The sequence below is a fragment of the Neoarius graeffei genome, chromosome 16, assembly GCF_027579695.1.
Source record: "Neoarius graeffei isolate fNeoGra1 chromosome 16, fNeoGra1.pri, whole genome shotgun sequence".
NCBI lineage: Eukaryota > Metazoa > Chordata > Actinopteri > Siluriformes > Ariidae > Neoarius > Neoarius graeffei.
The window spans coordinates 64131336-64158672 of NC_083584.1; the positions used below are offsets into that span (position 1 = coordinate 64131336).

General features: G+C 46.7%; 1 protein-coding gene across 1 annotated transcript in view; it reads left to right on the forward strand.

Moving 5' to 3' along the window:
• LOC132900274 (trichohyalin-like) overlaps positions 1 to 27337 on the forward strand; it is a 31759-nt gene that overhangs the window by 529 nt on the left and 3893 nt on the right. Inside the window, exons 2-15 of the mRNA XM_060942279.1 lie at positions 1570 to 1647; positions 1780 to 1887; positions 5537 to 5575; positions 7688 to 7765; positions 7979 to 8067; positions 8227 to 8499; positions 8685 to 8816; positions 8915 to 9098; positions 10386 to 10460; positions 20429 to 20551; positions 20685 to 20807; positions 21297 to 21440; positions 21601 to 21684; positions 21785 to 21853. Coding sequence (XP_060798262.1) covers positions 1570 to 1647; positions 1780 to 1887; positions 5537 to 5575; positions 7688 to 7765; positions 7979 to 8067; positions 8227 to 8499; positions 8685 to 8816; positions 8915 to 9098; positions 10386 to 10460; positions 20429 to 20551; positions 20685 to 20807; positions 21297 to 21440; positions 21601 to 21684; positions 21785 to 21853 — 1599 coding nt within the window. The remainder of the gene's footprint in view (positions 1 to 1569; positions 1648 to 1779; positions 1888 to 5536; positions 5576 to 7687; positions 7766 to 7978; positions 8068 to 8226; positions 8500 to 8684; positions 8817 to 8914; positions 9099 to 10385; positions 10461 to 20428; positions 20552 to 20684; positions 20808 to 21296; positions 21441 to 21600; positions 21685 to 21784; positions 21854 to 27337) is intronic.

Consider the following 27337-nt stretch of genomic DNA (forward strand, 5'->3'; position numbering starts at 1 on the left):
ATCACATAACTTTTATATGCACCCTTTTGAATTCGAGGGAGATTGGGGACTTCATATATTTTGTTCACACAAATAAACACAGTTTGTTTAATAAATGAATTTATTATACAAAGATAAAAATAAATCAATATGTACAAGCAGTGAGGTGTGTGTGTGTGAAGGACTTGACCATGTGTTTAGCCTCGTGTAGCTAACTACACGTGGTGGAGGCCTAGCTTGTTGCTAGCTAAAACAAAAGAATGTTATCTAAATAGAACAAAGGATTAGCTCTGTGTTTAGCCTCGTGTAGCTAACTACACGTGGTGGAGGCCTAGATTAGCCTTGTGTTGCTAGTATGTGTTTGTGAAAGGCCCTATGGCCTAGCTAAAGTGTGTTTGTTAGGCCTTATGAGGCCTACTGAGCACGTGTTGCTAAAGACAAAGGGAAGCTATCTAAAGTGTATCAGGCCTGGTCAGGCCTGTTGAGCACGTGTTCTCAGTAACAAAAAGATTCCACACTCATAACATTACCAAACTCACTGAAACCTTGATAAGGTCAAAATGTATGATAAAGAAATTAGTGTTAGTCAGAATAAGAGAGAGAGAGAAGCATGCGCAGCCTATCTATTAAACAATTTAGAGAACATAGAACCAAAATAAATCAACACGCTGCGTGTCTAATAGTGTAATGAATAAACCTGGGTTTAAATTCACACTATTTCAAATAAAAGCAAATTCCTAAGACTATCTTAATTATGCCCAAATGCCAAAATCTTACTTAATCCTGCCTTTAGCAAGATATGAAGATGTTCGCCGGTGTAGTTTCAGGCCTCGCCGTGGGAGCACGTGAGCCGCTCGTGATGGAGGCGCAGAAAACTTTCGGGTCCAGCGGAGCACTTGGGTGGTTCCTGTAGAAAGCAGAGGATTCTTGGTCCGAACCTCAGCGTTCGTGAGGAAAAGTCTCTGATCAGAATCAGATGCACAGCGCTTTTAAGTTAAAAAGGATTCAATCGCTTCTTAACTTTTAACTGCCTGGGCTGCAGTCGTGACGTCACTTCTAATGCAAGTAATCCGGTTGTAACTCAGGTTGAGTTTAAAGATCGCGCGACTCTAGAGTTTCCCTTTGCCAAGGGTAAGAAAGAAAATCGCGTTGAGTGATGGATCTTGCAAGAAAGAAGACGTCTTTTTGATGGAGAGCGTCCCTTTAGGCGTCTAGATCTGTTGAAATCCAGACACGAGAGACAAAGATGGTGGAGCTTCCGCTTGGATTTATGCGTGCATGGCAGACTGACGTAGGTGATCCCGCCCACGCGTGACGTAGGTCACACGGAAGTTGCCTGGGAATTGTAGTTCTGACACAAGATGGCGGCATGATACCTACAACGGTCTACAGTTTGATCTCGAGTCAGTGGCTCACGGCATCAAACAGCACAAACAGAGCTCTGCGATGTCCCCAATTTCTTCAGTAGAACTCATTTTGGTTTCGGTATCGATGAGTATCAAACAGCGTGTACTTGTATGAAGAAATCGTGTCGATGGGTCCTGAAAGTGAACCATTGTTAATAACTGTGTTTTGTGTGTGTATGTGTAGCAGCTGTGTGATCGATCAGACCTACTGCAGAATCTGCACTTCGACTTGGATGCTCTGAAAGGAGGACTGCAGTACCAGGTAGCTTTTAAATAAATGTTCATGAAATCCACATGAGAGCGTGAAGTACAGTATGACACAATGTCTAAATGAAGAGTTACACTGGATTATAGCAAATGTACATCTGGTGAGTCTGGTTTTGTGTGTGTGTAGGACAGTGATGTGAGCGGTACAGCTCCAGCTGAGGAGAGAACCGAACCAGAGCTCCAAGATCTCGCTCTCTCAGGAGAAATCAGTGCCAACCCTCCATCTTCATCTCAGGTAGCTTCAGTTTTCACCAAAGAGCTTTTATTTGTTCACAGTTCTTTATTCCACAGCATGGTTAAATTCTCAAATCTGATTGGCCAGAAGATGTTATTGAGCATTATTTTTGTATAATGGCATGGCTCAGACAGTAGTTCCGGCTGTAACGACAGGTTACTATTAATGTGCTCATTCTAATACGTAATTGTTTCTATTGTAACTGTTAGGACTGGGGACTGTCTTGGCCTCTAGATGCCACTGTTATTTCTTTATCTTGTCATGTTTGTTTTGGCCTCTAGAGGCCGCCACTGTTTTCTGTGTTTTGTGTTTGTTTTGACAGCCTTTGTTTTCATGTGCTTTTGCCTCACCTGTTCCTCATTTCCTGCCCCGCCTAGTTTCTAATTACCCTGTGTATAAATACTTCCTCAGTTTGGTCCCTAGTCCCGGAGTCTTTGTGCTGTTATGTTATCACCTGAGATCTCTGTTCCGTGTTCTTTGTCTTTGTGGTCTTTTGTACTTTGTTTTCTTGTGGACATTTTGGACTTTGTGTTTACCATTTTGGGATCTTCTGAGCGTTGTTTTTTGCCTTTTCTTACCTTTGGCTTTTTGTTTTGACTTTGAACTTTTGGATTTTTTATTTTTTCTCGTATATCTTCTTAGCGTTGGATTATTACTTTTGTTTTTTTGCCTTGGATTTTTTAGCTTTGTAAATAAACTGTTTTTTCTACTCTACTTTCGCCTCGCTCCTCTGCACTTAAGTCATTCCCCTGGTGGCCTAGTGGGGGTTTGCTGGATTACTACACCAGTGACCCGGGTTCGATTCCCAGCATAACAGTAACAGCTTATACATAGGGACATGTGTGGTGGAAAGTCCTCATGATCTTAGATTAACAATCCTTGACTTGCAAGTGATGTCAAAGCAAAATAGAAACCTGGATGTCAGCCATGTCGGTGGATATGCAAACATGGGGTCAAGCGACATTCCGTACAAAGCAGTCACGTGTGTGCAACTCTTTTTGTTTTTCCACTGCTTTAAGCATTCTTTTTGCTCTGCCATATCTTTGTGCTGTATCTGGTTGTGGTCACAACAGTACTTGTGACCGTGACGCGTTCCGATTTTTTAGAATTCCAGAACGAGTGTGAGGAAACTCTGAGGCTTAGTATGGAGAGGAGACGAGGCGATCAGGACACTTCGTCCAATGACCATTTCGTCCAGTAGTTAAGACATTTCATCCAAAGCCTTTTTCATACGCACTATCAATTATTTTATATTTCAGGTATTCTGGTGTTCACGAACAAAGTCCCCACGAGAGTGCTGGTCCGCGCCTGAAGATTTAATATTTTATAATAACTCGGCCAACGGAGCTCACAGTGAAGCCAAATTTTACAGGCATCTCCCTCTAAGCCTCCCCTTTCGAAAGAGCATGGTCTCGGGTCAGTAGGACCATGCCTCGGCCCGGGATTCACAAAAGAAACCCCCGTGAGAGCGCTGCTCCACGCTTAAAGATTTAATATGATCCATCCGGAAACATAGACATGCAAGCAAGCAGCCTGCAATGACAAGGGAGTTAAACTCATCCCAGGGTCAGCAAGTGGCACGGGCTGACATGGTTACCCCCCTTAGTACACTCTTTAGTGTCGAAGCACACGTTCTGTGGCACTCATTTGCTTTACAAAAATGTGTTTTGCTCCAGTCAAATTCCATTGAGAATTCCTCCTTTTTTGGAACAAACCAATACCTGAAATATAAAATGACTGCTCGTGCGTATGAAAAAGGCTTTGGGCGAAATGACCTGTATTCGTACTTGATGGTCAGTAGAAGTATCTTATCTTCAGAAAAGTCTGACTTTTTTAAATAATACAGGTCAAAACCCACACATCTTTTCTCTCGATCGTTCAAATTGTGGTAAAACCTGAGAAAATTCAGCATTGTTTACAGACACGCTTTCAGCAGCTGCCGTCCTAGTTGCTTTGTATATCCACCATCACGGCGGACGCTCATGACATAGCACATTTTGATCACGTGGTTGCAAGTCATCTATAAACGGATTTTAAAAAAAATTTATACTGTAATTGTTAATGTGGTGATGTTTTTTGGTGAAGAGACATTTATTTCAAGGTGACAATCCCCTTTTCCACAAGTTACACAGTTCCCTGAGGTCTGAATGAAATTTCAGTGATCAAAATGTCTTTGGTCAAAATGCCACAAGGATAAAGTATCACAGCACATTCTCACCCTGTCTAAACAGCCCTGTGCTCAAAACACCCAAATCATGTACCTGTCCTTTTACCTGATAATGAGCCATTGCTGACCCCACCCACCATCGTTGGCCAGCCAATCGGTTTGCACGTTTCCTCATTAATATTTATTCACAAAGGCAGTTCTCAAGCCATGAGTGGAGATACTCGGATGAGGGGACGGGATAATTCTAATGAGCTTTATACTTGTGATCATCCTGTTCATCATATGTTGGTCCTGGGATCGAGATGCTGACCTCTTCTGCTCCTCGGACCTGCCTGATCCATCCTGGTGCCCTGTGTCTGGTTGGAGTCTCATCGCATCACTCCTGTGGAGGACGGCCCCATGAGGACAGTTGAAAGTCACACCTGGAGGATGATCTGGACTCTTACAGTAATGCTTTTATGGCTGAGGACTACAGTTGACTTGCTAACTTTAGGACTGCAGTTGTCATGAACAGTTCTGCACTCAAGTTTCCATCAATGAAGAGTTTATAACATCAACGAAACTGACTTCATGTTAAAACTGTTAATATTATAGTCATGTTGTCGCCCAAATGAGGATGGGTTCCCTTTTGAGTCTGGTTCCTCTCGAGGTTTCTTCCTCATGTTGTCTGAGGGAGTTTTTCCTTGCCACCGTCACCGCAGGCTTGCTCATTGGGGATAGATTAGGGATAAAATTAGCTCATGTTTTAAGTCATTCAAATTCTGTAAAGGTGCTTTGCGACAATGTTTATTGTTAAAAGCACGATACAAATAAACTTGACTTGATCATAGAAAGAGTAGACAAATCTGAACAGCTTGTGAAGGACATGTTTTCTGAAATAGGCAGAACAAAAGAAACTTCCAACCATCTGACTGTCTCTTTCTTCAATCTGTCCATCCACCCATCTAACCGTTTTGCCTTCATTTCTGTCATATTTTCATCAACATATTAATGACGTCCATCCATCCGTCTCTTCATTAATCTCTCTGTCTCTTTACTATTCTGTCCTTCTCTATTAATCTTCCAAACTGTTTTTTTTTAATTTGTCCATCTCACATTTAATGTCCATCTCTTTATTACTTTGTACATCTGTGTATCTTTCTGTTAATCTGTACAGATGTCCATCATGTTGTTAATTTGTCCGTCTCTTCATGTTTGTACGTCTACACCTGTTGATGCATTATTTATCTATATGCATATTCATCTGTCCATCTTATTTTATCCAAGTGTTCACCAAGTGTCCATTTTTTTCAAGTATCCATCTCTGTATTCATCTTTCCTGTCTTCCTTCTGTCGAACTATTAATCTGTTCATCCACGTTCCTCCATCCCTCTTTTCATCATTTTTTAAAATCTAACTGATCAATTATTTAGTTTATCTCACTGTTCGTTCATTCTTCCATTTGTGTGTGTGTTGTATATTGACTATTTCATCTACCTGCAGGAATGTGAAGTGGTGCCTGACCATTCTGATGACATGAAGGTAATTTTTTTTATGCTAAAGTGATAAAACATCACAGATGTGGTATACTGCTGCACAGTGTAATAAATTTAAATTAATTTAAATTAATGCTAAGAATAATGACTGGCTCACTGAAGCAGTATAAACGATAACCTCCTGAGGAGAAAAGATTAGCCAAGGAAATCTGAAGCAAGCTAGAGCAGTGACTCCACTACATTTCAGAGTGTTGATTTTTTATTTTCTCATGTCATCTCATTATCTCTAGCCGCTTTATCCTGTTCTACAGGGTCGCAGGCAAGCTGGAGCCTATCCCAGCTGACTACGGGTGAAAGGCGGGGTACACCCTGGACAAGTCGCCAGGTCATCACAGGGCTGACACATAGACACAGACAACCATTCACACTCACATTCACACCTACGCTCAATTTAGAGTCACCAGTTAACCTAACCTGCATGTCTTTGGACTGTGGGGGAAACCAGAGCACCCGGAGGAAACCCACGCGGACACGGGGAGAACATGCAAACTCTGCACAGAAAGGCCCTCGCCAGCCACGGGGCTCGAACCCGGACCTTCTTGCTGTGAGGTGACAGTGCTAACCACTACACCACCGTACCGCCGATTTTTACATTTTATTTATTTATTTATTTATTTTAATGAAAGGAACAAAACACAAACTGATGTGCTGTTAGAGGAAAATAAGCAACAATGGGCTGGCGTGTGTGCCATTACCACCTCAAAGTTGATTATTTTCCAATAACAGCAAGTCTCATTGTGGTTTATTGCTCTTATGTCACAGCAATTTGCCCACACTTTTTATTCCCCACTGGCCGAAAGGTCCGAATGGGGATTATGTCATGGTGATTTCCATCCGTTCATCCGTCTGTCCGTCCCGGGAAGGGTGCTCACCTTCTGAAATCAACTCCTCTCACAATTTTTGGAGGAATTTCTTGAAACTTGGCAGGATTCTTTGTTATATGTTGGTAATATGCATATTGTAATTTTGTTAAATTCAGTTACATTTGACCAGAGTTACAGCCCTTGATTAACAAAATTATACTTTGACAATTTCATGAGAGCGTGTTTTCCTTCTGAAATCAACTCCTCTCACTATTTTTGGAGGAATTTCACAAAACTTGGCAAAAGGTATTGTTATATGTCGGTAGTACGCATATTGTAATTTTGTTCAATTCGGTCACATTTTACCAGAGTTACAGCCCTTGATTAACAACCTTGTACTTTCACAATTTCATGAAGGTGTGCTCGCCTTCTGACATCAACTCCTCTCACAATTTTTGGATGAATTTCTCGAAGCTTGGCAAAAGGCCTTGTTATTTGATGGTAATACGCAGATTGCGATTTAATTTCGTTTGTGAAAATTTGACCAGAGTTTTGACTCTTGATTAAATAACTTGTACTTTGGCAATTTCATGAGGGTGTACGTTCTTCTGAAATCAACTCCTCTCACAATTTGTGGAGGAATTTCACCAAACTTGGCAAAAGGCTTTGTTATATGACAGTTATACGCATATTGAAATTTCATTTAATTTGGGCGAATTTTTCCAGAGTTATGCCCTCGATTATTAACCAACTTGTACTTTGGCAATTTCATCAAGGTGTGCAAGGTGTGCGATTACAGATTATTTATCAACATTTTTTGACCAGTTAATTTGAGTATTGAACAGTATTATTCAGTGTATTATGTTAACTGATGTGAATTGAATCACAAATTATGTCAATCTTATTTTTCTGGCTTCTGGTCGTCTTCCATCATGAAGTGGTGGAGAAGGTGCTTGGCCCCCTTAATCGCTACATGCAGCTATAACATAGTGAACATTTATTACTTTTGTTTTTGGATTGACTTAGCTGGATGAAACAAAATCTTCAAGGTAGCTTCTAATGACAAATTTCGAGCATTTTTGCAAACCACATCTACTTACATGTGAATATTTTTTGAATGTTTGTTACCAGGTTATTGGTTAATAATAACATAATCCAGTGACCTGTTTCTAGGATATTAAACATGAAGTATGTAGAGTATACTACACTTCATAGTAGACTTCAGACCATTTCTTTCTGTCCTGTCCTGATTTATGGTTTTATTAATATTGTAAAAAATGTTCATGCTGTCAAAGGTGGGGTTCCGTTCCAAGTTTTCAGAGAAAATTCTAGACCTGTCTGATCTCTGCCTGGCTGAACCTTCAACAGATCCAGTGAGTGCAAACTGTTCAAAGAGCAAACAAAACACACTTTTCCATGTGGATGAAGAACCCAGATCTGTTGACATGAAAAAATGTTTCTACAACTGTTCATGCATTTATGAACCTGTTCATCCATCCGTTCACTATTTATCCATCTCTCTCTCTCATCCATGTGATAAGTCTGCACTGTTTTTTTTTATTCATTCCACCTATGCTGTGTTTTAGAAGGAAAAAGAAAAGGATAGAAGGAGAGAGGAACATGATGACTGTGAGGAGGATGAGGAAGAAGAGATGAGAGGGGACGCGACAAAGAGGTTTGAATAGATTACAACACACACACACACACACACACACACACACACACACACACACACACACACACACACACACAAAACACCTCTGGGGCAGTGGTGGCTCAAAGCTTTGCACATCACACACTATCCACTGATCATGATGATGGTTCTCCTCCAAAGATTGATGGTTGAGGAGGAGGAAGAGAAAAGAAAGCGTGAGGATGAAGACAGAACTAAAAGAGAGCGAGAAGGGGAGGATGAGAGAAGGAGGCATGAAGATGAGCAGAGAATGAAGAGGGAAGAGGAGGAGGAGGAGACACAGAGACAGCTGGAGCAGGAGAGGTTGAGACTGGTGGAGGAGCGTGACAGAAGACTGCACCTCATCCGAGAAGAGCTGAGAGAAGAAGAAAAGGAGGAGCGAAGGATTGAGGAGGAGAATGAGGAAAGGATCAGGTGGGTGAAATGAAAGCAAGAGAAGGTGAGTGTGTGTGATGGGAAGGAGGGGGGGAAAGGACTGTAAAACCCTGGAAAGAGTTTGAGCAAAGCTGCCGCTGTGACCTCATCAAGAGGCAGTCGGAGTTTAAAATAAAGCTAAATTTAAAAAAGTGTGTATGTGCGTGTGTGCATTGCTTTCACAGGGCTCTAAAGGAGCGCCTGCAGAGAGAGAGACGAGAGGAGGAGGAACGTCTGGACCAGGAAACACAGACCAAACTACAGCAACTCAAAGAGCAAGTGCTGAGGGACAGAGACACACACCTACACACACTCAGGTGCACACACACACACACACACACACACACACACACACACACACACACACCGACTTCCTGATTGCTCTGCACTGTTCAAACTTACTGTGTGTGTTTAGGGAGGAGAACGAGGAGAGGGTGAGAGAGCTGCGTGCTCAACTGGAGGCAGAGCGAGAGAGACTGGAGGTGCAGAGGAGGTGGGACTTGGACAAAATGAGGGCGGAGTCAGAGGAGGAGTTAAAGGCTGAGAAAAAGCGGCTTCAGGAGATGAGGGAGGAGCAGATAGCTTCACTCAGACTGGAGGTGTGTGTCTGAGAGAGATAGTGTTGTAGTTGAGTCACTAAACCTCGAGTCCGAGTCCACTTTTGAGTCCCCAGTATTCAAGTCCAAGTCATTAAAAAAATATTTGAGTCAAGTCTGAGTCGAGTCCATTTCTGATCCAAGTCGAGTCTGAGAACAAGACTCTAACCACACCATGTGACGGTGGCTGTTTCAGCACCATTAACATTAGTTTGTTCCTGAACAGGTGAATGTGCTTCTCTTTATCAGGGAGTGTGAGGTATTCTGTCAGAGATAGTTGGGAGACGGATGTAAGTGCAGAAGGTGTGTTTATGAATACAATTGAAGACGGTCAACAATCCAGAACGGCAAGCAAAATCATAAAACAGTAAAACAGGCAATAGATTGAGCGAGGCACAAACAGGCTCTCGTACACTCGGCAGAATCAAAGACGAGAAACAGGAAATCAGGGATCAGGAAACCAAACAAGCAAATAAGGCTCGGTAACATGTCAGCAATGCAACTCAATACTTCGCAAAGTAAGTGTGTTTTCATAGTTTTTATATCGGCGCGCTGATTGCGCCTTAATCCTGTGCAGGTACGAGTTGTTTACAGCACACACAAGAGTCCGCTTGGCATGCGCGCTATCCAGAGCACGCCCGAGAATCTATCTGATACACGCGCCAAGGCGTGCAGATGTGACACTTTTGCACAAAGTACAGTAAGTACAAAAATTAATGTAGATGTAAATATCTTATGCCAAATTATTATGGCATGTTACAAAAACATAAAGAAAAAATCCGAGTCCTCGTCTCCAATTTACGAGTCTGAATGCAGTTAATGCACGAGTCCGAGTCCAAGTCTGAGTCATCAGTGCTCAAGTCCGAGTCCTTAAAATTAGGGCACGAGTCGGACTCGAGTACTACAAGCCTGGTGTGTGAAAGAGGGAGAAGCCCCTTTTTCATGAAACCTGTGAGTGTATATGGTAAAAATAAAATGGAAAAGATAAATTTTCATTCTCACTCAGTCTTCCATAATGGAAAAATAAGAGGTATCATGTATTCCCACTTGACTGTATACGAAAAACTACGGAGTGCAAATTTCCGTAAATGTCACTATTTCACCAGCGGAGAGATTAACATTTCGACTTTGCCATTTTCCCACACGAGAACATTACAGTATAATAACAGAAAACGTTCAGTGTGAGTGGGAACGGGGTAAGAGAGGGAGCGACTGATGAAAAGTGTGACATTTTTCTAATTTAACCACGTAGTGTGTGTGTGTGTGTGTGTGTGTGTGTGTGTGTGTCAGGAGATGACCAGTGAAAGACAGCGAGACCTGAGAAGTCTTCAACCTGAACAGCAGTTACTGGAGTATAAAAGAGAGGTAACATAACAGCAATATGACACGTTTTTGCCTGTCAGTCACAGTGAAGGAGGCGTGGCCTCTGTGCATCAGTCTCAGTCAGCCCTTTGACACAACCTGTTCAAAGCGGGACTCTTACGCCTTTATTGCACCTCGAGTTCTGCGTAAAACGTCCAAATGCAGAACAGGGGGGTTGCGCTGTTTGGTCTCCGAGCTGGAACGATTGATAGTAATGGAGGCGGGATCTACAGTATGTCTGTGTAAAAGAGACAGCCTGCACTGCAGAACAGGGTTGTGACTTTTTTTAATGTTGATATTTGTTTTTGATGTTTTTTCTGAGACCAGCGCAAATTCAAACGTGTTTGTCTCCAGCACTGAAGATCCATGCACCTTTCTGCCTCGAATCGCTTCCGACTTCTCTTCACTTTTTTCTCCAACATATTTCTCGTCGGCCGCACGGTGGTGTAGTAGTTAGCACTCTCTCCTCACAGCAAGAAGGTTCTGGTTTTGAGCCCAGCGGTCGACGGGGACCTTTCTGTGTGGAGTTTGCATGCTGTCCCCGTGTCTGCGTGGGTTTCCCCCACAGTCCAAAGACATGCGGTTAGTTTAACTGGCTACTCAAAATTGTCCATAGGTGTGAATGTGTGTGAATGGTTGAGAGGAGTAAACCTCTCTAATAATCCAGTAGAAGGCAATGGGAAACCACTACTGTAATTCTTCCCTAGAAACTTTGATGGCTGAAGCTGTCAGAGTGGACGTGCCATCAGGCAGAACACAAAAGAAGCTATTTCTGATCACACGACATCTTTGCTGCTGTTTGAAGAGTGGTATCGATGTGCACGGCGAACAAAAGCACCTCGGTTCATTTGCCATTATTGTATTGAAACCAACAGCAGTATGTTCAGAGTCTTTGTATTTCCAACTCATGGTGGTATGTCACTCAAGATGCCGATGCTCTGTTGTGTCACACATCATACCTCTGGTTGCAGAATGCTAGCACGCTGTGAAAAAACACACACTGGCATGGCTTTATTTGGTTCAGTGTAAATCAGTAAAGCTGGAATATTAAGCAATCTCTATGGCAATATTGTGGAATATCTGTGTAAAAAGGGCGAGTGAAGGAGGTGTGGCCTCTGTGCATCAGTCTCAGTGAAGGAGGTGTGGCCTCTGCGCATCAGTCTCAGTGAAGGAGGTGTGGCCTCTGCGCATCAGTCTCAGTGAAAGAGGTGTGGCCTCTGCACATCAGTCTCAGTGCAGGAGGTGTGGCCTCTGTGCATCAGTCTCAGTGAAGGAGGTGTGGCCTCTGTGCATCAGTCTCAGTGAAGGAGGTGTGGCCTCTGTGCATCAGTCTCAGTGAAGGAGGTGTGGCCTCTGTGCATCAGTCTCAGTCTTCTTCTTCTTCTCGGGTCACCACCTCAGTCTGCTACACTCTCCTGCTCCAATACTCTGCACATGCCCTTCCTCTGGGGGTCAGAGCTTCCAGATCTTCCTTGGTGCAAGGTTCAGGCAAGAGGGGGCAGACAAGAAGGTGTCTCATGGTCTGCTCCTGCCTGCAATCGTATGGCATTTGTCCATCTGAACTGAGACCCCACTTTTCCATGAGGGTCTTGCATCTTCCTGTGCCTGTTCTAAGGCGGTTGAGACATGACCAAATTGGCCATGCTTCCCCCGCTCCTGAAGGAAGGGATTCCTTCGGGGTGATGGTGAGTTTATGTGGTGCTGTCTGGAGGTGGTGAGACCACATGGCCATCCTCTGTGACTCTGCACTACCACTGAGTGGTTCAAGTGAGTGCAGAAAGCTATGTCTCGATTTAAGTCTTGTTAGGGTTTTGCTGGGATTCGAACCTGGTTCGTTGGTGTGATGATCCAGCAAACCCCCACTAGGCCACCAGGGGAATGACTCAAATGCAGAGGCGTGAGGCGGAAGTAGAAAAAGTAACAAAAGGTTTATTTATACTATGTACACTATATACAATCCAGGGCAAAACAAAAAAAAACAAAAACAAAGAGTATAATTCAAAAAGAAAAAGGCAAAAATGCAAAAGCTCAGAAGATCCACAAAACACAGTACAAAGGAAACTGGAGATAAACATAACAGCACAAAGACTCCGTGACAAGAGGACTGAACTCAGGGGTATAAATACACAAACTAATTAAGGACACAGGTGAAGATAATTAGGACTAACAGGCAATTAACAAAAACACAAAACACAGGAACAGTGGCGGCCTCTAGAGGCCAAAATAAACAAGACACGAAAAGGAAATAACAGCGGCCTCTAGAGGCCAAAACAGTCCAAGTCCTAACAGGACCCCCCCCTCTAGGAGCGTCTCCTGACGTTCCCAGGGTGATCCGGATGGGCCAAATGGAAGTCCCGACACAGTTCTTTATCTAGGACATCCCGAGCAGGAACCCAGCAGCGCTCCTCAGGACCATAGCCCTCCCAGTCCACCAGATATTGCAACCCGCCGCGGACCCGGCGGGAGTCAAGCAGGCGATGCACAGTGAACACAGTCTGCCCCTGGAAGATGTGGGGGGGTGGGGGGTTCCTAGGGGCAGGGGCATACGTAGACGTCAGTACAGGCCGCAACAGGGAAACATGGAAAGTGGGGTTGATCCTCAGAGTCCGGGGCAACTGGAGCCGGTAGGAGACAGGGTTCACCCTGTGCACCACCTTGAAGGGGCCAATGTAGCGAGGAGCAAGCTTGCGGTTCTCCACCCGCAGCGGAAGGTCCTTAGTGGACAGCCAAACCTGCTGCCCAGGGCGGAAAGTGTGTGCAGGTCTTCTGTGGCGGTTGGCCTGAGTCTGGTTGGTTCTGGAGGTCTGTATGAGGGTCTTCCTGACCTTGCTCCAGGTCTTGCGACACCGTCTCACATATTGGTTGACCGAGGGCACCCCCGTGTCCTCCTCCTGGTCCGGGAACAGAGGTGGCTGGAACCCGAATTGGCACTGGAATGGCGACAGCTTGGTGGCCGATGACTGCAGGGTGTTGTGGGCGTACTCTGCCCATGGCAGCCAGGTGCTCCATGATGTCGGGTTATCCATAGCCAGGCCTCGCAGGGTGGTTTCCAGGTCCTGGTTGAGCCTCTCCGTCTGACCATTGGACTGTGGGTGAAACCCAGAGGAGAGGCTGGCAGTGGCTCCGATGACCTTGCAGAACCCGTGCCACACTCGGGAGGAGAACTGGGGCCCTCGGTCTGAGACGATGTCCTGTGGAAGACCAAAGACTCGGAAGACATGATTAAATATAAGTTTCGCTGTTTCAAGAGCAGAGGGGAGTTTGCACAGAGGTATGAAGCGGCAGGCCTTGGAGAATCTGTCAACAATGACCAAAATGACCATGTTACCTTGTGACTCAGGGAGACCCGTGATGAAGTCGACTGCCACGTGGGACCAGGGACGCCGGGGAATGGTAAGAGGATGCAGGAGACCCTGGGGACGCTGTCGTGGGTTCTTGGTTCTGGTGCAAACCTCACAGGACAGGACAAATGACCTTACTTCCTGCTCCATGTTAGGCCACCAGAAGCGTCTTTTCAGGAAGTCCAGGGTCCTCCGAGCTCCCGGGTGGGCGGTGAGAGGGGAAGAGTGACCCCACTGGAGAACCTTGGCCCGGGCTTGATGTGGGACGTACAAGAGGCCCGGTGGCCCCGTCCCAGGACCGGGGTCCTGGCGTTGGGCTCGTCGAACAGCCTCCTCAATACCCCAGCGGACAGGGGCCACAATCCGGGACACCGGGATAATAGGCCCGACTTCATTCTCCCTGTTAGTGGCAGAGAACAGCCTGGACAGTGCGTCAGGTTTGGTGTTCTTGGAGCCGGGACGGTACGAGAGGGTGAAGTCAAACCGACTGAAAAACAGGGCCCACCTAGCCTGTCGAGGGTTCAGTCTCTTGGCTTGCTGGAGGTACTCCAGGTTCTTGTGGTCAGTCCAAACCAGGAATGGATGTTGCGCTCCCTCCAGCCAGTGCCTCCACTCCTCAAGGGCCAGTTTGACCGCTAACAGTTCTCGATCCCCCACATCGTACCGGGACTCTGCAGGACTCAGGCGGTGGGAGAAGTAAGCGCAGGGGTGCAGCTTTCCTTCCGAACGTTGAGAGAGTACCGCACCGACACCACTGTCCGAGGCGTCCACCTCCACGATGAATGGTTGGGAGGTGTCCGGGAGGACCAGAATGGGTGCCGTGCAGAAGCGGGCCTTGAGGTCTTTGAACGCCTTTTCTGCCTGAGGAGACCAGCCATAAGATCCACCTGTCCCTTTGGTGAGGTCTGACATGGGTGCTGCCACAGAAGTGAAGTTCCTGATGAACTTGCGGTAGAAGTTAGCGAATCCTAAGAACCGCTGAACCTCCTTAACGGACTTGGGAGTAGGCCAGTCCCGGACGGCCAGGGTCTTGGCAGGGTCCATTTGGAGTTGGCCTGTCCGTACAATAAATCCCAGAAAGGAGACCTCGGGAACATGAAATTCGCATTTCTGGGCCTTGGCGAACAGATTGTTCTGTAGCAGCCTCTGGAGAACCTGGCGGACATGGTGGCGGTGCTCCTGCATGGTCTTGGAAAAGATAAGGATGTCATCGAGGTAGACAAAGACGTACAGGTTAATCATGTCCCTTAAGACGTCGTTGATTAGGGCCTGAAAAACAGCTGGTGCGTTGGTGAGTCCGAAGGGCATCACCTGGTATTCGTAGTGCCCAGACGGGGTGTTAAAGGCAGTCTTCCACTCGTCTCCCTGTCGGATATGGATGAGGTGGTATGCGTTCCGTAGGTCCAACTTGGTGAAGACGGTGGCGCCTTGGAGCAGGTCGAAAGCAGTGGACATCAGCGGAAGGGGATATCGGTTGCGCACAGTGATCTTGTTCAGGCCCCTGTAGTCAATACATGGTCGAAGCCCCCCATCCTTCTTGCCGACAAAGAAGAAGCCGGCACCAGCAGGTGAGGTGGAGGGTCGAATGAACCCAGAGACCAGGGCGTCTTTGAGGTATTCCTCCATAGCCTTGCGTTCTGGCTGAGAGAGGGAAAACAGTCTGCCACGAGGAGGGGTAGTCCCAGGGAGCAAGTCGATGGCACAGTCGTAGGCCCGGTGCGGAGGAAGAACGGCGGCCCTGCTCTTGCTGAATACTTCCTTGAGATCCCAGTACTCTGTGGGAACTTGAGATAACTCGGTGAGATCAGGGGGCTCGGCAGGAGACACAGGAGAGCTAGAGAGCAGACAAGAGGCATGGCATGCAGGGCCCCATTCCACAACCTGGCTTGTTACCCAGTCTATGCGAGGGTTGTGGCGAATAAGCCAAGGAAGGCCTAGAATAACTGGGAACTCAGGTGAAGGAATCAGGTGCAAGGATATTTCTTCCTTGTGACCTTGAGACTGGAGGAAGACTGGAGAAGTAACTTGGGTGACTCTTCCATCACCTAACGCTTGGCCATCGAGGGCAGACACAGACAGAGGGACTTCAAGAGGTGCAGTAGGTATATTGATGCTTTGGGCGAAGTGAATATCCATAAAGTTCCCAGCTGCCCCTGAGTCTATCAAAGCTTGACAAGAGTGGACAGACTCACCCCAGGAGATGGAGACCGGGATGTAGATTCCTTGACCAGGGAGTCCGGGAGAGAGGGTAGGCCCCGTCACAACCCTCCCTCGGCTGGACGGGGCGGTCCTTTTCCCAAGAGTTCGGGACATGATGCTCGGAAGTGACCAGGCTTGCCACAGTAGATGCAGCACTTGTCCCTCCTTCTGCGCTCCCTCTCAGATGCGGAGAGGTGAGTACGACCCACTTGCATGGGTTCTGGACAGTCACTGAAGGAGGTAGATGGTCTCCAGGTAGAGGTAGGGAGGCTGGGGGGGCTCAAGGCTTGGTGGCGTTCTCTCATCCTGTTGTCCAGACGAATAGCATGTGAGATGAGGGTTTCGAGGTCACTTGGGCATCCAATAGAGGCCAGACCGTCCTTGATGGGGTCAGACAGACCATGGTGGAAGGCTGACACCAGGGCAGTCTCATTCCATCCACTTACTGCTGCGAGTGTTCGGAACGAGATGGCGTAATCTGCGACGCTTCCTCCTTGCCGGATGGACATGAGCTTTCGGGCTGCGTCGGTACTGATGTCTGCCTGATCGAAGACCCGAAGCATCTCTTCAGAAAACAGCTGGAAATCAAAGCACTCAGGTCCCTGTCTTTGCCAGATAGCAGTAGCCCAGGCTCGCGCCTTACCAGCTAATAAGGTGATCACAAAGGCAATCTTGCAGCGATCCGTAGTGTAGGTGGTAGGCTGAAGCTCAAAGGTGAGTTGACACTGGGTAAGGAACTCTCAGCACTCACTGTGCTTGCCGTCATACCTCTGTGGTGCAGGAAGGCTGGGTTCGCGAGGTGAAGAAGGCAGCATGGCAGGAGGCACTGGAGCAGGAGTGGGAGCTGGATCAGGAGCAGGAACTGGATCAGGAGCAGGAGATGCAGGCAGAGATGTCAGCTGTGCCAGGGTTTTCCCAATTTGCTGAAGCAGTTCCTCGTGGCGAGCAAGGGCCTCACGTTGGCTGGTGAGCGTACATCCATGAGCGTCCATGGTCGCTCCGAAGCGTGTCAAAGCTGCCATAATTCCCTGAAGGTTGGCCGGGTAGACAGTTGAAGCAGCCTCTGCTGAGTCGGTCATGACGGAGTCTTTCTGTTAGGGTTTTGCTGGGATTCGAACCTGGTTCGTTGGTGTGATGATCCAGCAAACCCCCACTAGGCCACCAGGGGAATGACTCAAATGCAGAGGCGTGAGGCGGAAGTAGAAAAAGTAACAAAAGGTTTATTTATACTATGTACACTATATACAATCCAGGGCAAAACAAAAAAAAACAAAAACAAAGAGTATAATTCAAAAAGAAAAAGGCAAAAATGCAAAAGCTCAGAAGATCCACAAAACACAGTACAAAGGAAACTGGAGATAAACATAACAGCACAAAGACTCCGTGACAAGAGGACTGAACTCAGGGGTATAAATACACAAACTAATTAAGGACACAGGTGAAGATAATTAGGACTAACAGGCAATTAACAAAAACACAAAACACAGGAACAGTGGCGGCCTCTAGAGGCCAAAATAAACAAGACACGAAAAGGAAATAACAGCGGCCTCTAGAGGCCAAAACAGTCCAAGTCCTAACAAGTCTCTTTTGTGCAGGAGCATACAGATAGAGTACATGATGTGGATTGGTCTCTTGTTTGAGTTTCTCTTGTTGTGCTGCCACGGCTCTTCTGATGTGTGGGGGAGTGATACCGCACAGCAGGTCTAGGTCGTCAACTCTAGTGGAGCATAGGCAGCCGGAGACGTCTCTACAAGCTGAGTTCAAAGCTGTATCCAGCTTTGTGGTGTGCGGTGATCTGCACCACACGGGGGCTGCATACTCTGCAGTAGAGAAGCACAGTCCAAGAGCTGTGGCTTGCACAGTACTGGCATCTGTGCCCCAGTTAGTGTTTGCAAGCTTCTTAAGGATGTTATTCCTGGCACCCACTTTCATTTTGGTGTTCAGGATGTGGTTCTTGTATGAGAGGGTCCTGTCTAGGGTGACGCCAAGGTAGACTGGCTTATTGGTGCTAGTCAGCCACTTGCCCTGCCAGCATACCCTCAGTTGGCGGTCTGCATCCCTATTTTTCATGTGGAAGATGCTCACTTGTGTTTTGTCAGGGTTGGCTCGCAAGTGGTTTGCAGCGTAGTATGGGGTGAGGACTATGAGGGCATCACTGAGAGTGTTCTCTACTTCTTTGAAGGTCCTTCCCTGTGCACTAATGCTGAGGTCATCAGCAAACAGGAATCTCCTAGTGTCGGGATGTACTGGTTGGTCATTGGTGTAGATGTTGAAGAGCAAGGGACCGAGGACGCTGCCTTGAGGGAGGCCGTTTTTCTGCCTTCGCCATCTGCTACGGTCGCCATTGAGGTCTACAAAGAACCGTCTGTTTGATAGTAGGTTCTGGATCAGTTCAGTTAGCCTTACATCCTTCGTTATCTCAAAGAGCTTTTTGGTGAGGATCCTGTGGTTCACAGTGTCATATGCTGCGGAGAGGTCCACAAAGACAGCTCCCGTGATCAGGCCTTTCTCATAGCCATCCTCAATGTACTATGTGAGGTTCCGGAGTTGGCCGGTACAAGACTTTCCAGGTCTGAAGCCAGCCTGCTCAGGAATGAGGAGCTCATCCACAAATGGTGCAATGCGGTTGAGTAGTAGTCTTTCAAAGAGTTTGTATGTATGGCATAGCAGAGAGATCGGCCTGTAGTTCTTGGGTATGGATGGGTCTTTGCCAAGTTTCAATAAGACGATCACTCTAGATTTCCTCCAAATCTTGCGGATCCTGTTGGTGCTCAGGCTTTGGTTGAACATGTCAAGCAGCCACTGAAGTACAAGAGGCCCAAAGTGTTTGATCTGCTTGCATAGAATGTCATCAAGTCCAGCTGCCTTGTTGTTTTTCATGTCCTTGATGGCATTGCGTAGATCATCCATGCTGAAGGGCCTTGTGAGAAGTGAGGTTCCTTCAGAGCTCATAACATATTCTTTGGGGAGCTTGGCTCTTCGGGGATGATGGTTGGGGTTTCCTTGGCTGTTCACAAGAAGTTGGTGAGCAACTTGATCTGTAGTGACTTGTGGCACTGGTTGGGCTTTAGTGCAGTCATTTCCAAGGATCCGAATTGTTTTCCATGCCTTCCGGCTACTATGGGTTAGATCAGTCGATTCAACAAACTCCCGCCATCGCCTCTGTTGACTTTCCATGACTATGCTTGTGAGTAAGTCTCCACACTCAAGTGTTTCTGCACTGAATGGGTCGGACTCAAAGCGATTAACGTATTCGTCGTACAGTGCCTTAGACTCTTCATTCAGGCCTGGATGTACTTTGTCCGGCAGCCTCAGGGGATGTTTTGCTGTGAGGGTTTCTTTATCATTTTGACAAAGGTGTCATAGTGTATAGGCAGGGCGGGTAGATCCTGGATGTACAGGTCCAGGTCATCAGCGAACTTTTCCCAGTTAGCCTTCTTCAGGTTAAACCACTGTCGGAAGGGGACTGTTCGTGGTACGATGACTGCATTTACTCTGAGCGCAATTGGACGGTACTGGGAGTGTGGGATTGGGTGCAGCACTACCTTCATGCATTGACTAGCAATGGTGCTGGAGGCAAACACCAGGTCAGGGTTGTATCCACGTCTCCATCTAGAGCTGTTAAAGGAGGCTGGAAGTTTTAGGTCATGTATGAGAAACATCTGGTTTACATCAGCCCAGTTTTCAACGAGGTCACCATCTTCGTTGGTTTGCCGATAGCCCCAGGTAGTGCTATGGCTGTTAAAGTCTCCAATTGCTATATTGAGGTGGCCATCGGTGATTTCCCTTGGGAGGTTGAATGTCTCTGCTGGTGGTTTATAGACCGAGCTTACACTGATTCCCATGAGATCAATGGACAGGACTTCAATGTTGTTCCTGTCAGACAGAGAGAACTTATCAATATTCAGCCCGTGACGTACAAGGAGGGCACTTCCATACTGGTCATGTGGTCTCTCCACTATGAGGGTCATACCATTGATGCATGGGCGAGATCTTGTGGGCCCATGGTGTGTCTCCTCGAGACACAGGATATCACAATTGTTTATTACACACAGTTCGGCCAGGAGATCTTGCTTGGCTCCAGTAAGGCCTTCCGTGTTGAATGAGATGATGCTCAGTGCCAGTCCTGACAAGGACCCGTGTGGATGACGCTGAGCCTCGTCAACCGGTCGGCCGCTCATCGCCATGATGGTCGAGGCGAAGTTGTAGTGGTTGTAGCTTTAGCAACAGCAGTGGTGTGGTAGAAGGATTCGCAGGTAACATAGTTGCCTGACAGGGACCGCGATGAGAACGCTCCTTCTGTGGTCCCCATCAGTCTCAGTGAAGGTGTGGCCTTCAGAGTAAAGAAGGTGTGGCCTCAATGTCTGTCACTCACAATACTTTCTGATAACTTTTATTCATCTGTTATTACTCCACTCATTTTGTGTGTAGCTGTCTGATGTGCTGCGGAAAGTGAGGGAGGAAGTGCAGAAGGAGCACAGCAGAAAGCTGGAACAGCTTAAAGAGGAGCATCGACACAAGCTGCAAGCCATCAGAGAAACGCACCTGGAGGAGGTGTGTGTGTGTTGATATGTATTGTGTTGAGAGACTGCGTTCTCACAGGTTCAAGTGAACTAGTGAATTTTCACTTGATGTGGCTAAAAGAGAAACTGTGTGTGTGTGTGTGTGTGTGTGTGTGTGTGTGTAGCTGTCTGATGTGCTGCGGGAAGTGAGAGAGGAAGTGCAGAAGGAGCACAGCAGGAAGCTGGAGCAGCTTCAAGAGGAGCATCGACACAAGCTGCAGAGCATCAGAGAAATGCACTTGGAGGAGGTGTGTGTGTGTGTGTGTATCTGTTTATGTATGTTGATATGTATTGTGTGGAGAGAATGCATTCTCGGTGGCCACGGTGGTGTAGTGGTTAGCGCTGTCGCCTCACAGCAAGAAGGTTCTGGGTTCGAGCCCCGTGGCCGATGGAGGCCTTTCTGTGCAGAGTTTGCATGTTCTCCCCGTGTCCGCGTGGGTTTCCTCCGGGTGCTCCGGTTTCCCCCACAGTCCAAAGACATGCAGGTTAGGTTAACTGGCGACTCTAAATTGACCGTAGGTGTGAATGTGAGCGTGAATGGTTGTGTGTCTTTATGTGTCAGCCCTGTGATGACCTGGCGACTTGTCCAGGGATAGGGTCCAGCTTGCCCACAACCGTGCACAGGATAAACGGTTACAGATAATGGATGGATGGATAATGGAATACGTTCTCATAGGCTCCAGTAAACTCGTGAATTTTCTGTCCATGTGGCTAAAAGAGAAACTCTGTGTTTGCAGGAGAGTAACCAGCGGGAGCGTGTGATGAGTGCACTCCAGGAGGAGAGAGAGCGACTTCTCACCTCACACACCGCTCAGGTGGAGCAGCTCAGACAGCAGCTGGACACACAGCTCCACAACATGCGCAAAACACACATGCAGAAGGTACACACACACACAGTGTTTTCATACTCCTAACCTAGGACATTTTTGGCATAACATCTTCGATCATATTATTTTAGTTCTTTAAACAGAGTGTGTGTGTGTGTGTGTGTGTGTGTGTGTGTGTGTGTGTGTGTGTGTGTGTGTGCGCGCGCGCGCACAGGAAGCTGAAGTGCAGGAGTTGCTTGAGAAAGTAGAACTGAAGACCAAAGAACTCAAAATTCAAGAATCAAAACTCCTAGCTCAGGTATTTCATTTGCACTTGGTTTTGTGTGTGTGTGTGTGTGAGAGAGAGAGAGAGAGAGACACACACACATGTTACTTGTATTCATTCTATTTCTGTGCAGGGAGCAGATTTAAAGAAGAGGAGGAAACAGCTGCACAAGAAAGAAGATGAAGTTGAGCGGGGAGTAGAGGTGTGTGTTTACCTTCCTTTTCCTTTCCTTAACTTTCTTTTCCTCCCTCCCCTTTCTTTGTGTCCTTCCTTTCCCGTTATTTCCCTTTAATTTTATTTCCTTTCATTCTCTCCCCCTTCCCAAAACTCTCATAAATATTTGAATATCTTTATGATGTTTTAGAAAATATATTTTCACGTCCATCCTGTCTAAATGGGAAGTGAGGACATTATATTTTGCTCCTTGATCTTCTTGTATGTCAAGTCAAGTCAACTTTATTGTCAAATATGCTATACATGATCGACATACAGCACAGATGAAATATCAGTCCTCTCTGACCCACGGTGCAAACTGGCAATGCAATAAATAAAAATAGAATAATTGAAAAAAACCAAACAATATAAACAGTATAAACACTTTAGATAGGAACTAGACAGACTAAACACTCAAACAATATAAACAGTATAAACACGAGATAAGAACAAGACATAGACTAAACACTCAGACAATATAAACAGTGTAAACACTAGATAAGAACTACACACAGACTAAACACTCAAACAGACAATATAAACAGTATAAACACTCTAGATATGAACTAGACGTAGACTAAACACTCATATATATACAGTGGTGCTTGAAAGTTTGTGAACCCTTTAGAGTTTCCTATATTTCTGCATAAATATGACCTAAAACATCATCATATTTTCACACAAGTCCTAAAAGTAGATAAAGAGAACCCAGTTAAACAAATGAGACAAAAATATTATACTTGGTCATTTATTTATTGAGGAAAATGATCCAATATTACATATCTGTGAGTGGCAAAAGTATGTGAACCTCTAGGATTAGCAGTTAATTTGAAGGTGAAATTAAAGTCAGGTGTTTTCATTCAATGGGATGACAATCAGGTGTGAGTGGGCACCCTGTTTTATTTAAAGAACAGGGATCTATCAAAGTCTGATCTTCACAACACATGTTTGTGGAAGTGTATCATGACACGAACAAAGGAGATTTCTGAGGACCTCAGAAAAAGCGTTGTTGATGCTCATCAGGCTGGAAAAGGTTACAAAACCATCTCTAAAGAGTTTGGACTCCACCAATCCACAGTCAGACAGATTGTGTACAAATGGAGGAAATTCAAGACCATTGTTACCCTCCCCAGGAGTGGTCGACCAACAAAGATCACTCCATGAGCAAGGCGTGGAATAGTCGGCGAGGTCACAAAGGACCCCAGGGTAACTTCTAAGCAACTGAAGACCTCTCTCACATTAACATTAGCCAATGTTCATGAGTCCATCATCAGGAGAACACTGAACAACAATGGTGTGCATGGCAGAGTTGCAAGGAGAAAGCTACTGCTCTCCAAAAAGAACATTGCTGCTCATTTGCAGTTTGCTAAAGATCATGTGGACAAGCCAGAAGGCTATTGGAAAATGTTTTGTGGACAAATGAGATCAAAATAGAACTTTTTGGTTTCAATGAGAAGCGTTATGTTTGGAGAAAGGAAAGCACTGCATTCCAACATAAGAACCTTATCCCTTCTGTGAAACATGGTGGTGGTAGTATCATGGTTTGGGCCTGTTTTGCTGCGTCTGGGCCAGGATGGTTTGCCATCATTGTTGGAACAAGGAATTCTGAATTATACCAGTGAATTCTAAAGGAAAATATCAGGACATCTGTCCATGAACTAAATCTCAAGAGAAGGTGAGTCATGCAGCAAGACAGCAACCCTAAACACACAAGTCGTTCTACCAAAGAATGGTTAAAGAAGAATAAAGTTAATGTTTTGGAATGGCCAAGTCAAAGTCCTGACCTTAATCCAATCGAAATGTTGTGGAAGGACCTGAAGTGAGCAGTTCATGTGAGGAAACCCACCAACATCCCAGAGTTGAAGGTGTTCTGTATGGAGGAACGGGCTAAAATTCCTCCAAGCCGGTGTGCAGGACTGATCAACAGTTACCGGAAATGTTTAGTTGCAGTTATTGCTGCACAAGGGGGTCACACCAGATACTGAACGTAAAGGTTCACATACTTTTGCCACTCACAGATATGTAATATTGAATCATTTTCCTCAATAAATAAATGACCAAGTATAATATTTTTATCTCATTTGTTTAACTGGGTTCTCTTTATCTACTTTTAGGACTTGTGTGAAAATCCGATGATGTTTTAGGTCATATTTATGCAGAAATATAGAAAATTCTAAAGGGTTCACAAACTTTCAAGCACCACTGTGTATATATATATATATATATATATATATATATATATATATATATATATATATATACACACACACACACACAAATTGGTTCAAATAACCAAACAGTCAAGGGCACTTGAGGTATAGCAGGTAAACATGAAATAAGCAGTATTAACAAACTAGCAGCTGTAAGATGAGGTAGTGCGGAATAGTGCAAATGGGCGAGGTAAAGTGAGATGTGCGGTCCCTGAGTTCAGTGTGTTAATGAACGATGAGATGTATGTATGTATGTGTGTGTGTGTGTGTGTGTGTGTGTGTGTGTGTGTGTGTGTGTGTGTGTGTGTGTCTGTGTTGGGGGGAAACTGTGAGGATGACATGTCAGATGCTGAAGGGGGGGCAGGGGGGTGTGCGGGCAGAATCTGTGGCAGGGGGCAGGGGGGGAGGAGGGGCAGAACAGGGAGGGAGTTGAGCCTCCTGACTGCCTGGCAAAAGAAACTGTTCTTGAGCCTGCTGGTTTTGGCCCGGAGACTCCACAGTCTCCTCCCCGACGGCAGCAGACTGAAGAGGCTGTGAAATAGGTGGGTGGGGTCACCTGCAATCCTGATGGCTTTGCGGGTGAGGCGGGAGTTATAAATATCCATTAGAGAAGGGAGAGAGACACCAATGATCCTCTCAGCTGCTCTCACGATGTGCTGCAGAGACTTGCAGCAGGACACGGTGCAGGCGCCATACCACACGGTGATGCAGCTGGTCAGGATGTTCTCGATGGTGCCTCTGTAGAAAGTGTGCATGATGGGGGCCGGGGCTCTTGCTCTCCTCAGTTTGTGGAGGAAGTACAGACGCTGTTGGGCTTTTTTGGCCAGTGATGCGGTGTTGTTGCTCCAGGACAGGTCTTCAGAGATGTGCACACCCAGAAACTTGGTGCTGCTCACCCTCTCCACTGCAGCACTGTTGATAGATAGTGGAGCATGCTGGGTGTGCTCTCTCTTGAAGTCCACAACAATCTCCTTTGTCTTCTCCACGTTCAGACGGAGATTGTTGTCCTTGCACCACATGGCCAAGCGGCTCACCTCACTCCTGTAGATTGTCTCATCGCCACTGTTGATGAGACCCACCACAGTCATGTCATCCGCAAACTTAATGAAGAGATTTGAGCTGGATGTTGGTGTGCAGTCGTGGGTCAGCAGAGTGAAGAGGAGGGGGCTTAGCACACATCCTTGGGGGGCCCCCCGTGTTTAGTGTGATGGTGCTGGAGGAGTTGCTGCCGACCCATACAGTCTGTGGTCTCCCTGTCAGGAAGTCCAGCAGCCAGTTGCACAGGGAGGTGTTGAGTCCCAGCTGGTCCAGTTTGTGAATGAGCTGCTGAGGAATGATTGTGTTGAATGCTGAGCTGAAGTCTATGAACAGCATTCTGACATACGAGTCTTTTGTCTCCAGGTGGGTGAGGGCTGAGTGGAGGGCAGTGGAGATGGCGTCATCGGTTGAATGGTTGGACTGATATGCAAACTGGAAAGGATCCAGGGCGGGGGGGAGGGCAGACTTGATATGCCTCATGACTAGCCACTCAAAGCACTTCATGAGGATGGGAGTGAGTGCGACAAGGTGATAGTCATTGAAGCAGGAGGGAGACGGCTTCTTCGGGACCGGGATGATGGTGGTGGTTTTGAGGCACGTGGGGACAACAGCCTGGCTCAACGAGACATTGAAGATGTCTGTAAAGACATCTGTGAGCTCCTCAGCACAGTCTCTCAGGACACGACCAGGAATGTTATCAGGACCCAGGGCTTTTCATGCATTTGTCATCCTGAGAGCTCTCCTCACACTGTCTGGGGACAGCGTCAACACCTGGTCGCTGGGAAGTGGTGGGGTCTTCTGTGCCGTGGTGCTGTTGTCTGCCTCAAAGCGAGCGAAGTCGTCGTTCAACTGATTCAGCAGAGACGTGGAGTTGTCACAGGTCTGTGGTGAGGGCTTGTAGTCTGTGATGGTCTGAATCCCCCACCACAGGTTCCTGGTGTCTCTGCTGTCGTTGAAATGGTCAGCAATGTGCCTGGAATACTGTCTCTTGGCCACCCTGATGCCTCGTGACAGATTGGCCCTAGCTGTCCTCAGGCCCACCTCGTCCCCAGCTCTGAAGGCGGCGTTCCGAGCCCACAGGAGCCTATAGACTTCCCCTGTCAGCCATGGCTTCTGATTGGCCCGAATGGAGATGGTTCTGGTGACCGTAACGTCGTCCATGCACTTCCTCATGTAGGCAGTGACGGTCTCTGTGCACTCCTGGAGATCTGTGGTGTTGTTGTAGGTGGCCGCCTGTCTGAACATGCTCCAGTCAGTGGTGGAAAAACAGTCCTGGAGTGCCTCTGAGGACCCCTCTTACCACACACGTATCTGTTTTGTAGCTGGTTTGGTGACTTTAACCAGCGGCCTGTATGCTGGCATTAGCATAACAGTGGAGTGATCTGAGGCCCCAAGGTGGGGGAGGAGTAGGGCTTTGTAGGCATCTTTATGCATGGTGTAAACATTGTCCAGAGTATTGTTTCCACGTGTGGGAAAGTTGATATGTCCATAGAGTTTTGGAAACACGCTTTTGGGGTTTGCATGATTGAAATCCCAAGCCAGGATGAGGAAAGCATCTGGGTGGGCTGTCTGCTGCTCACTGATGTGCTGATAAAGTTCATTCAGTGCTTCACTCCTGTTGTTATTGGAGCTGGGAGGGATGTATATTGCTACCAGCAATATGGCTGTGAATTCCCTCTGCAGATAGAATGGCCGGCACTTAATAATCATAAACTCCACCAGAGGTGAGCAGTGTTTGCAGACCACAACAGTATCACGGCACCAGACATCACTGATGTAAACACAGAGTCCTCCGCCGCGAGTCTTCCCCCCCTCGACTAGCGCTGTGTCTGACCGGTAGCATGTTAGCCGGGCTAGCTGAATGGCACAGTCCGGGACGCTGTCATTAAGCCATGTTTCCACAAACACAAGGACACAGCACTCACTCACAGACTTAAAAGATGAGCGGAGCAGGCGGACATAATCCAGCTTGTTGTCCAGCGAGCGTACGTTGGCCAGAGTGATGGTAGGGCTAGCCGGCCGGTGAGGGCTAGCCGCTAGCTTAGCTCGGATACCTCTGCGTTTGCCGCTCTTCTGCTTCCGCATGTTCCGCCTGTGGCTCTTCCACTGCGGGCTGGATGCAGGAGTGGGGGTCGGTGCTTGAGCAGGCCTCCGGAGCAAACCGTAGCCACATAGCACTTCCGCATCCGCTGGATTTATATCCGTGAATATAGTTCTGCGGATGT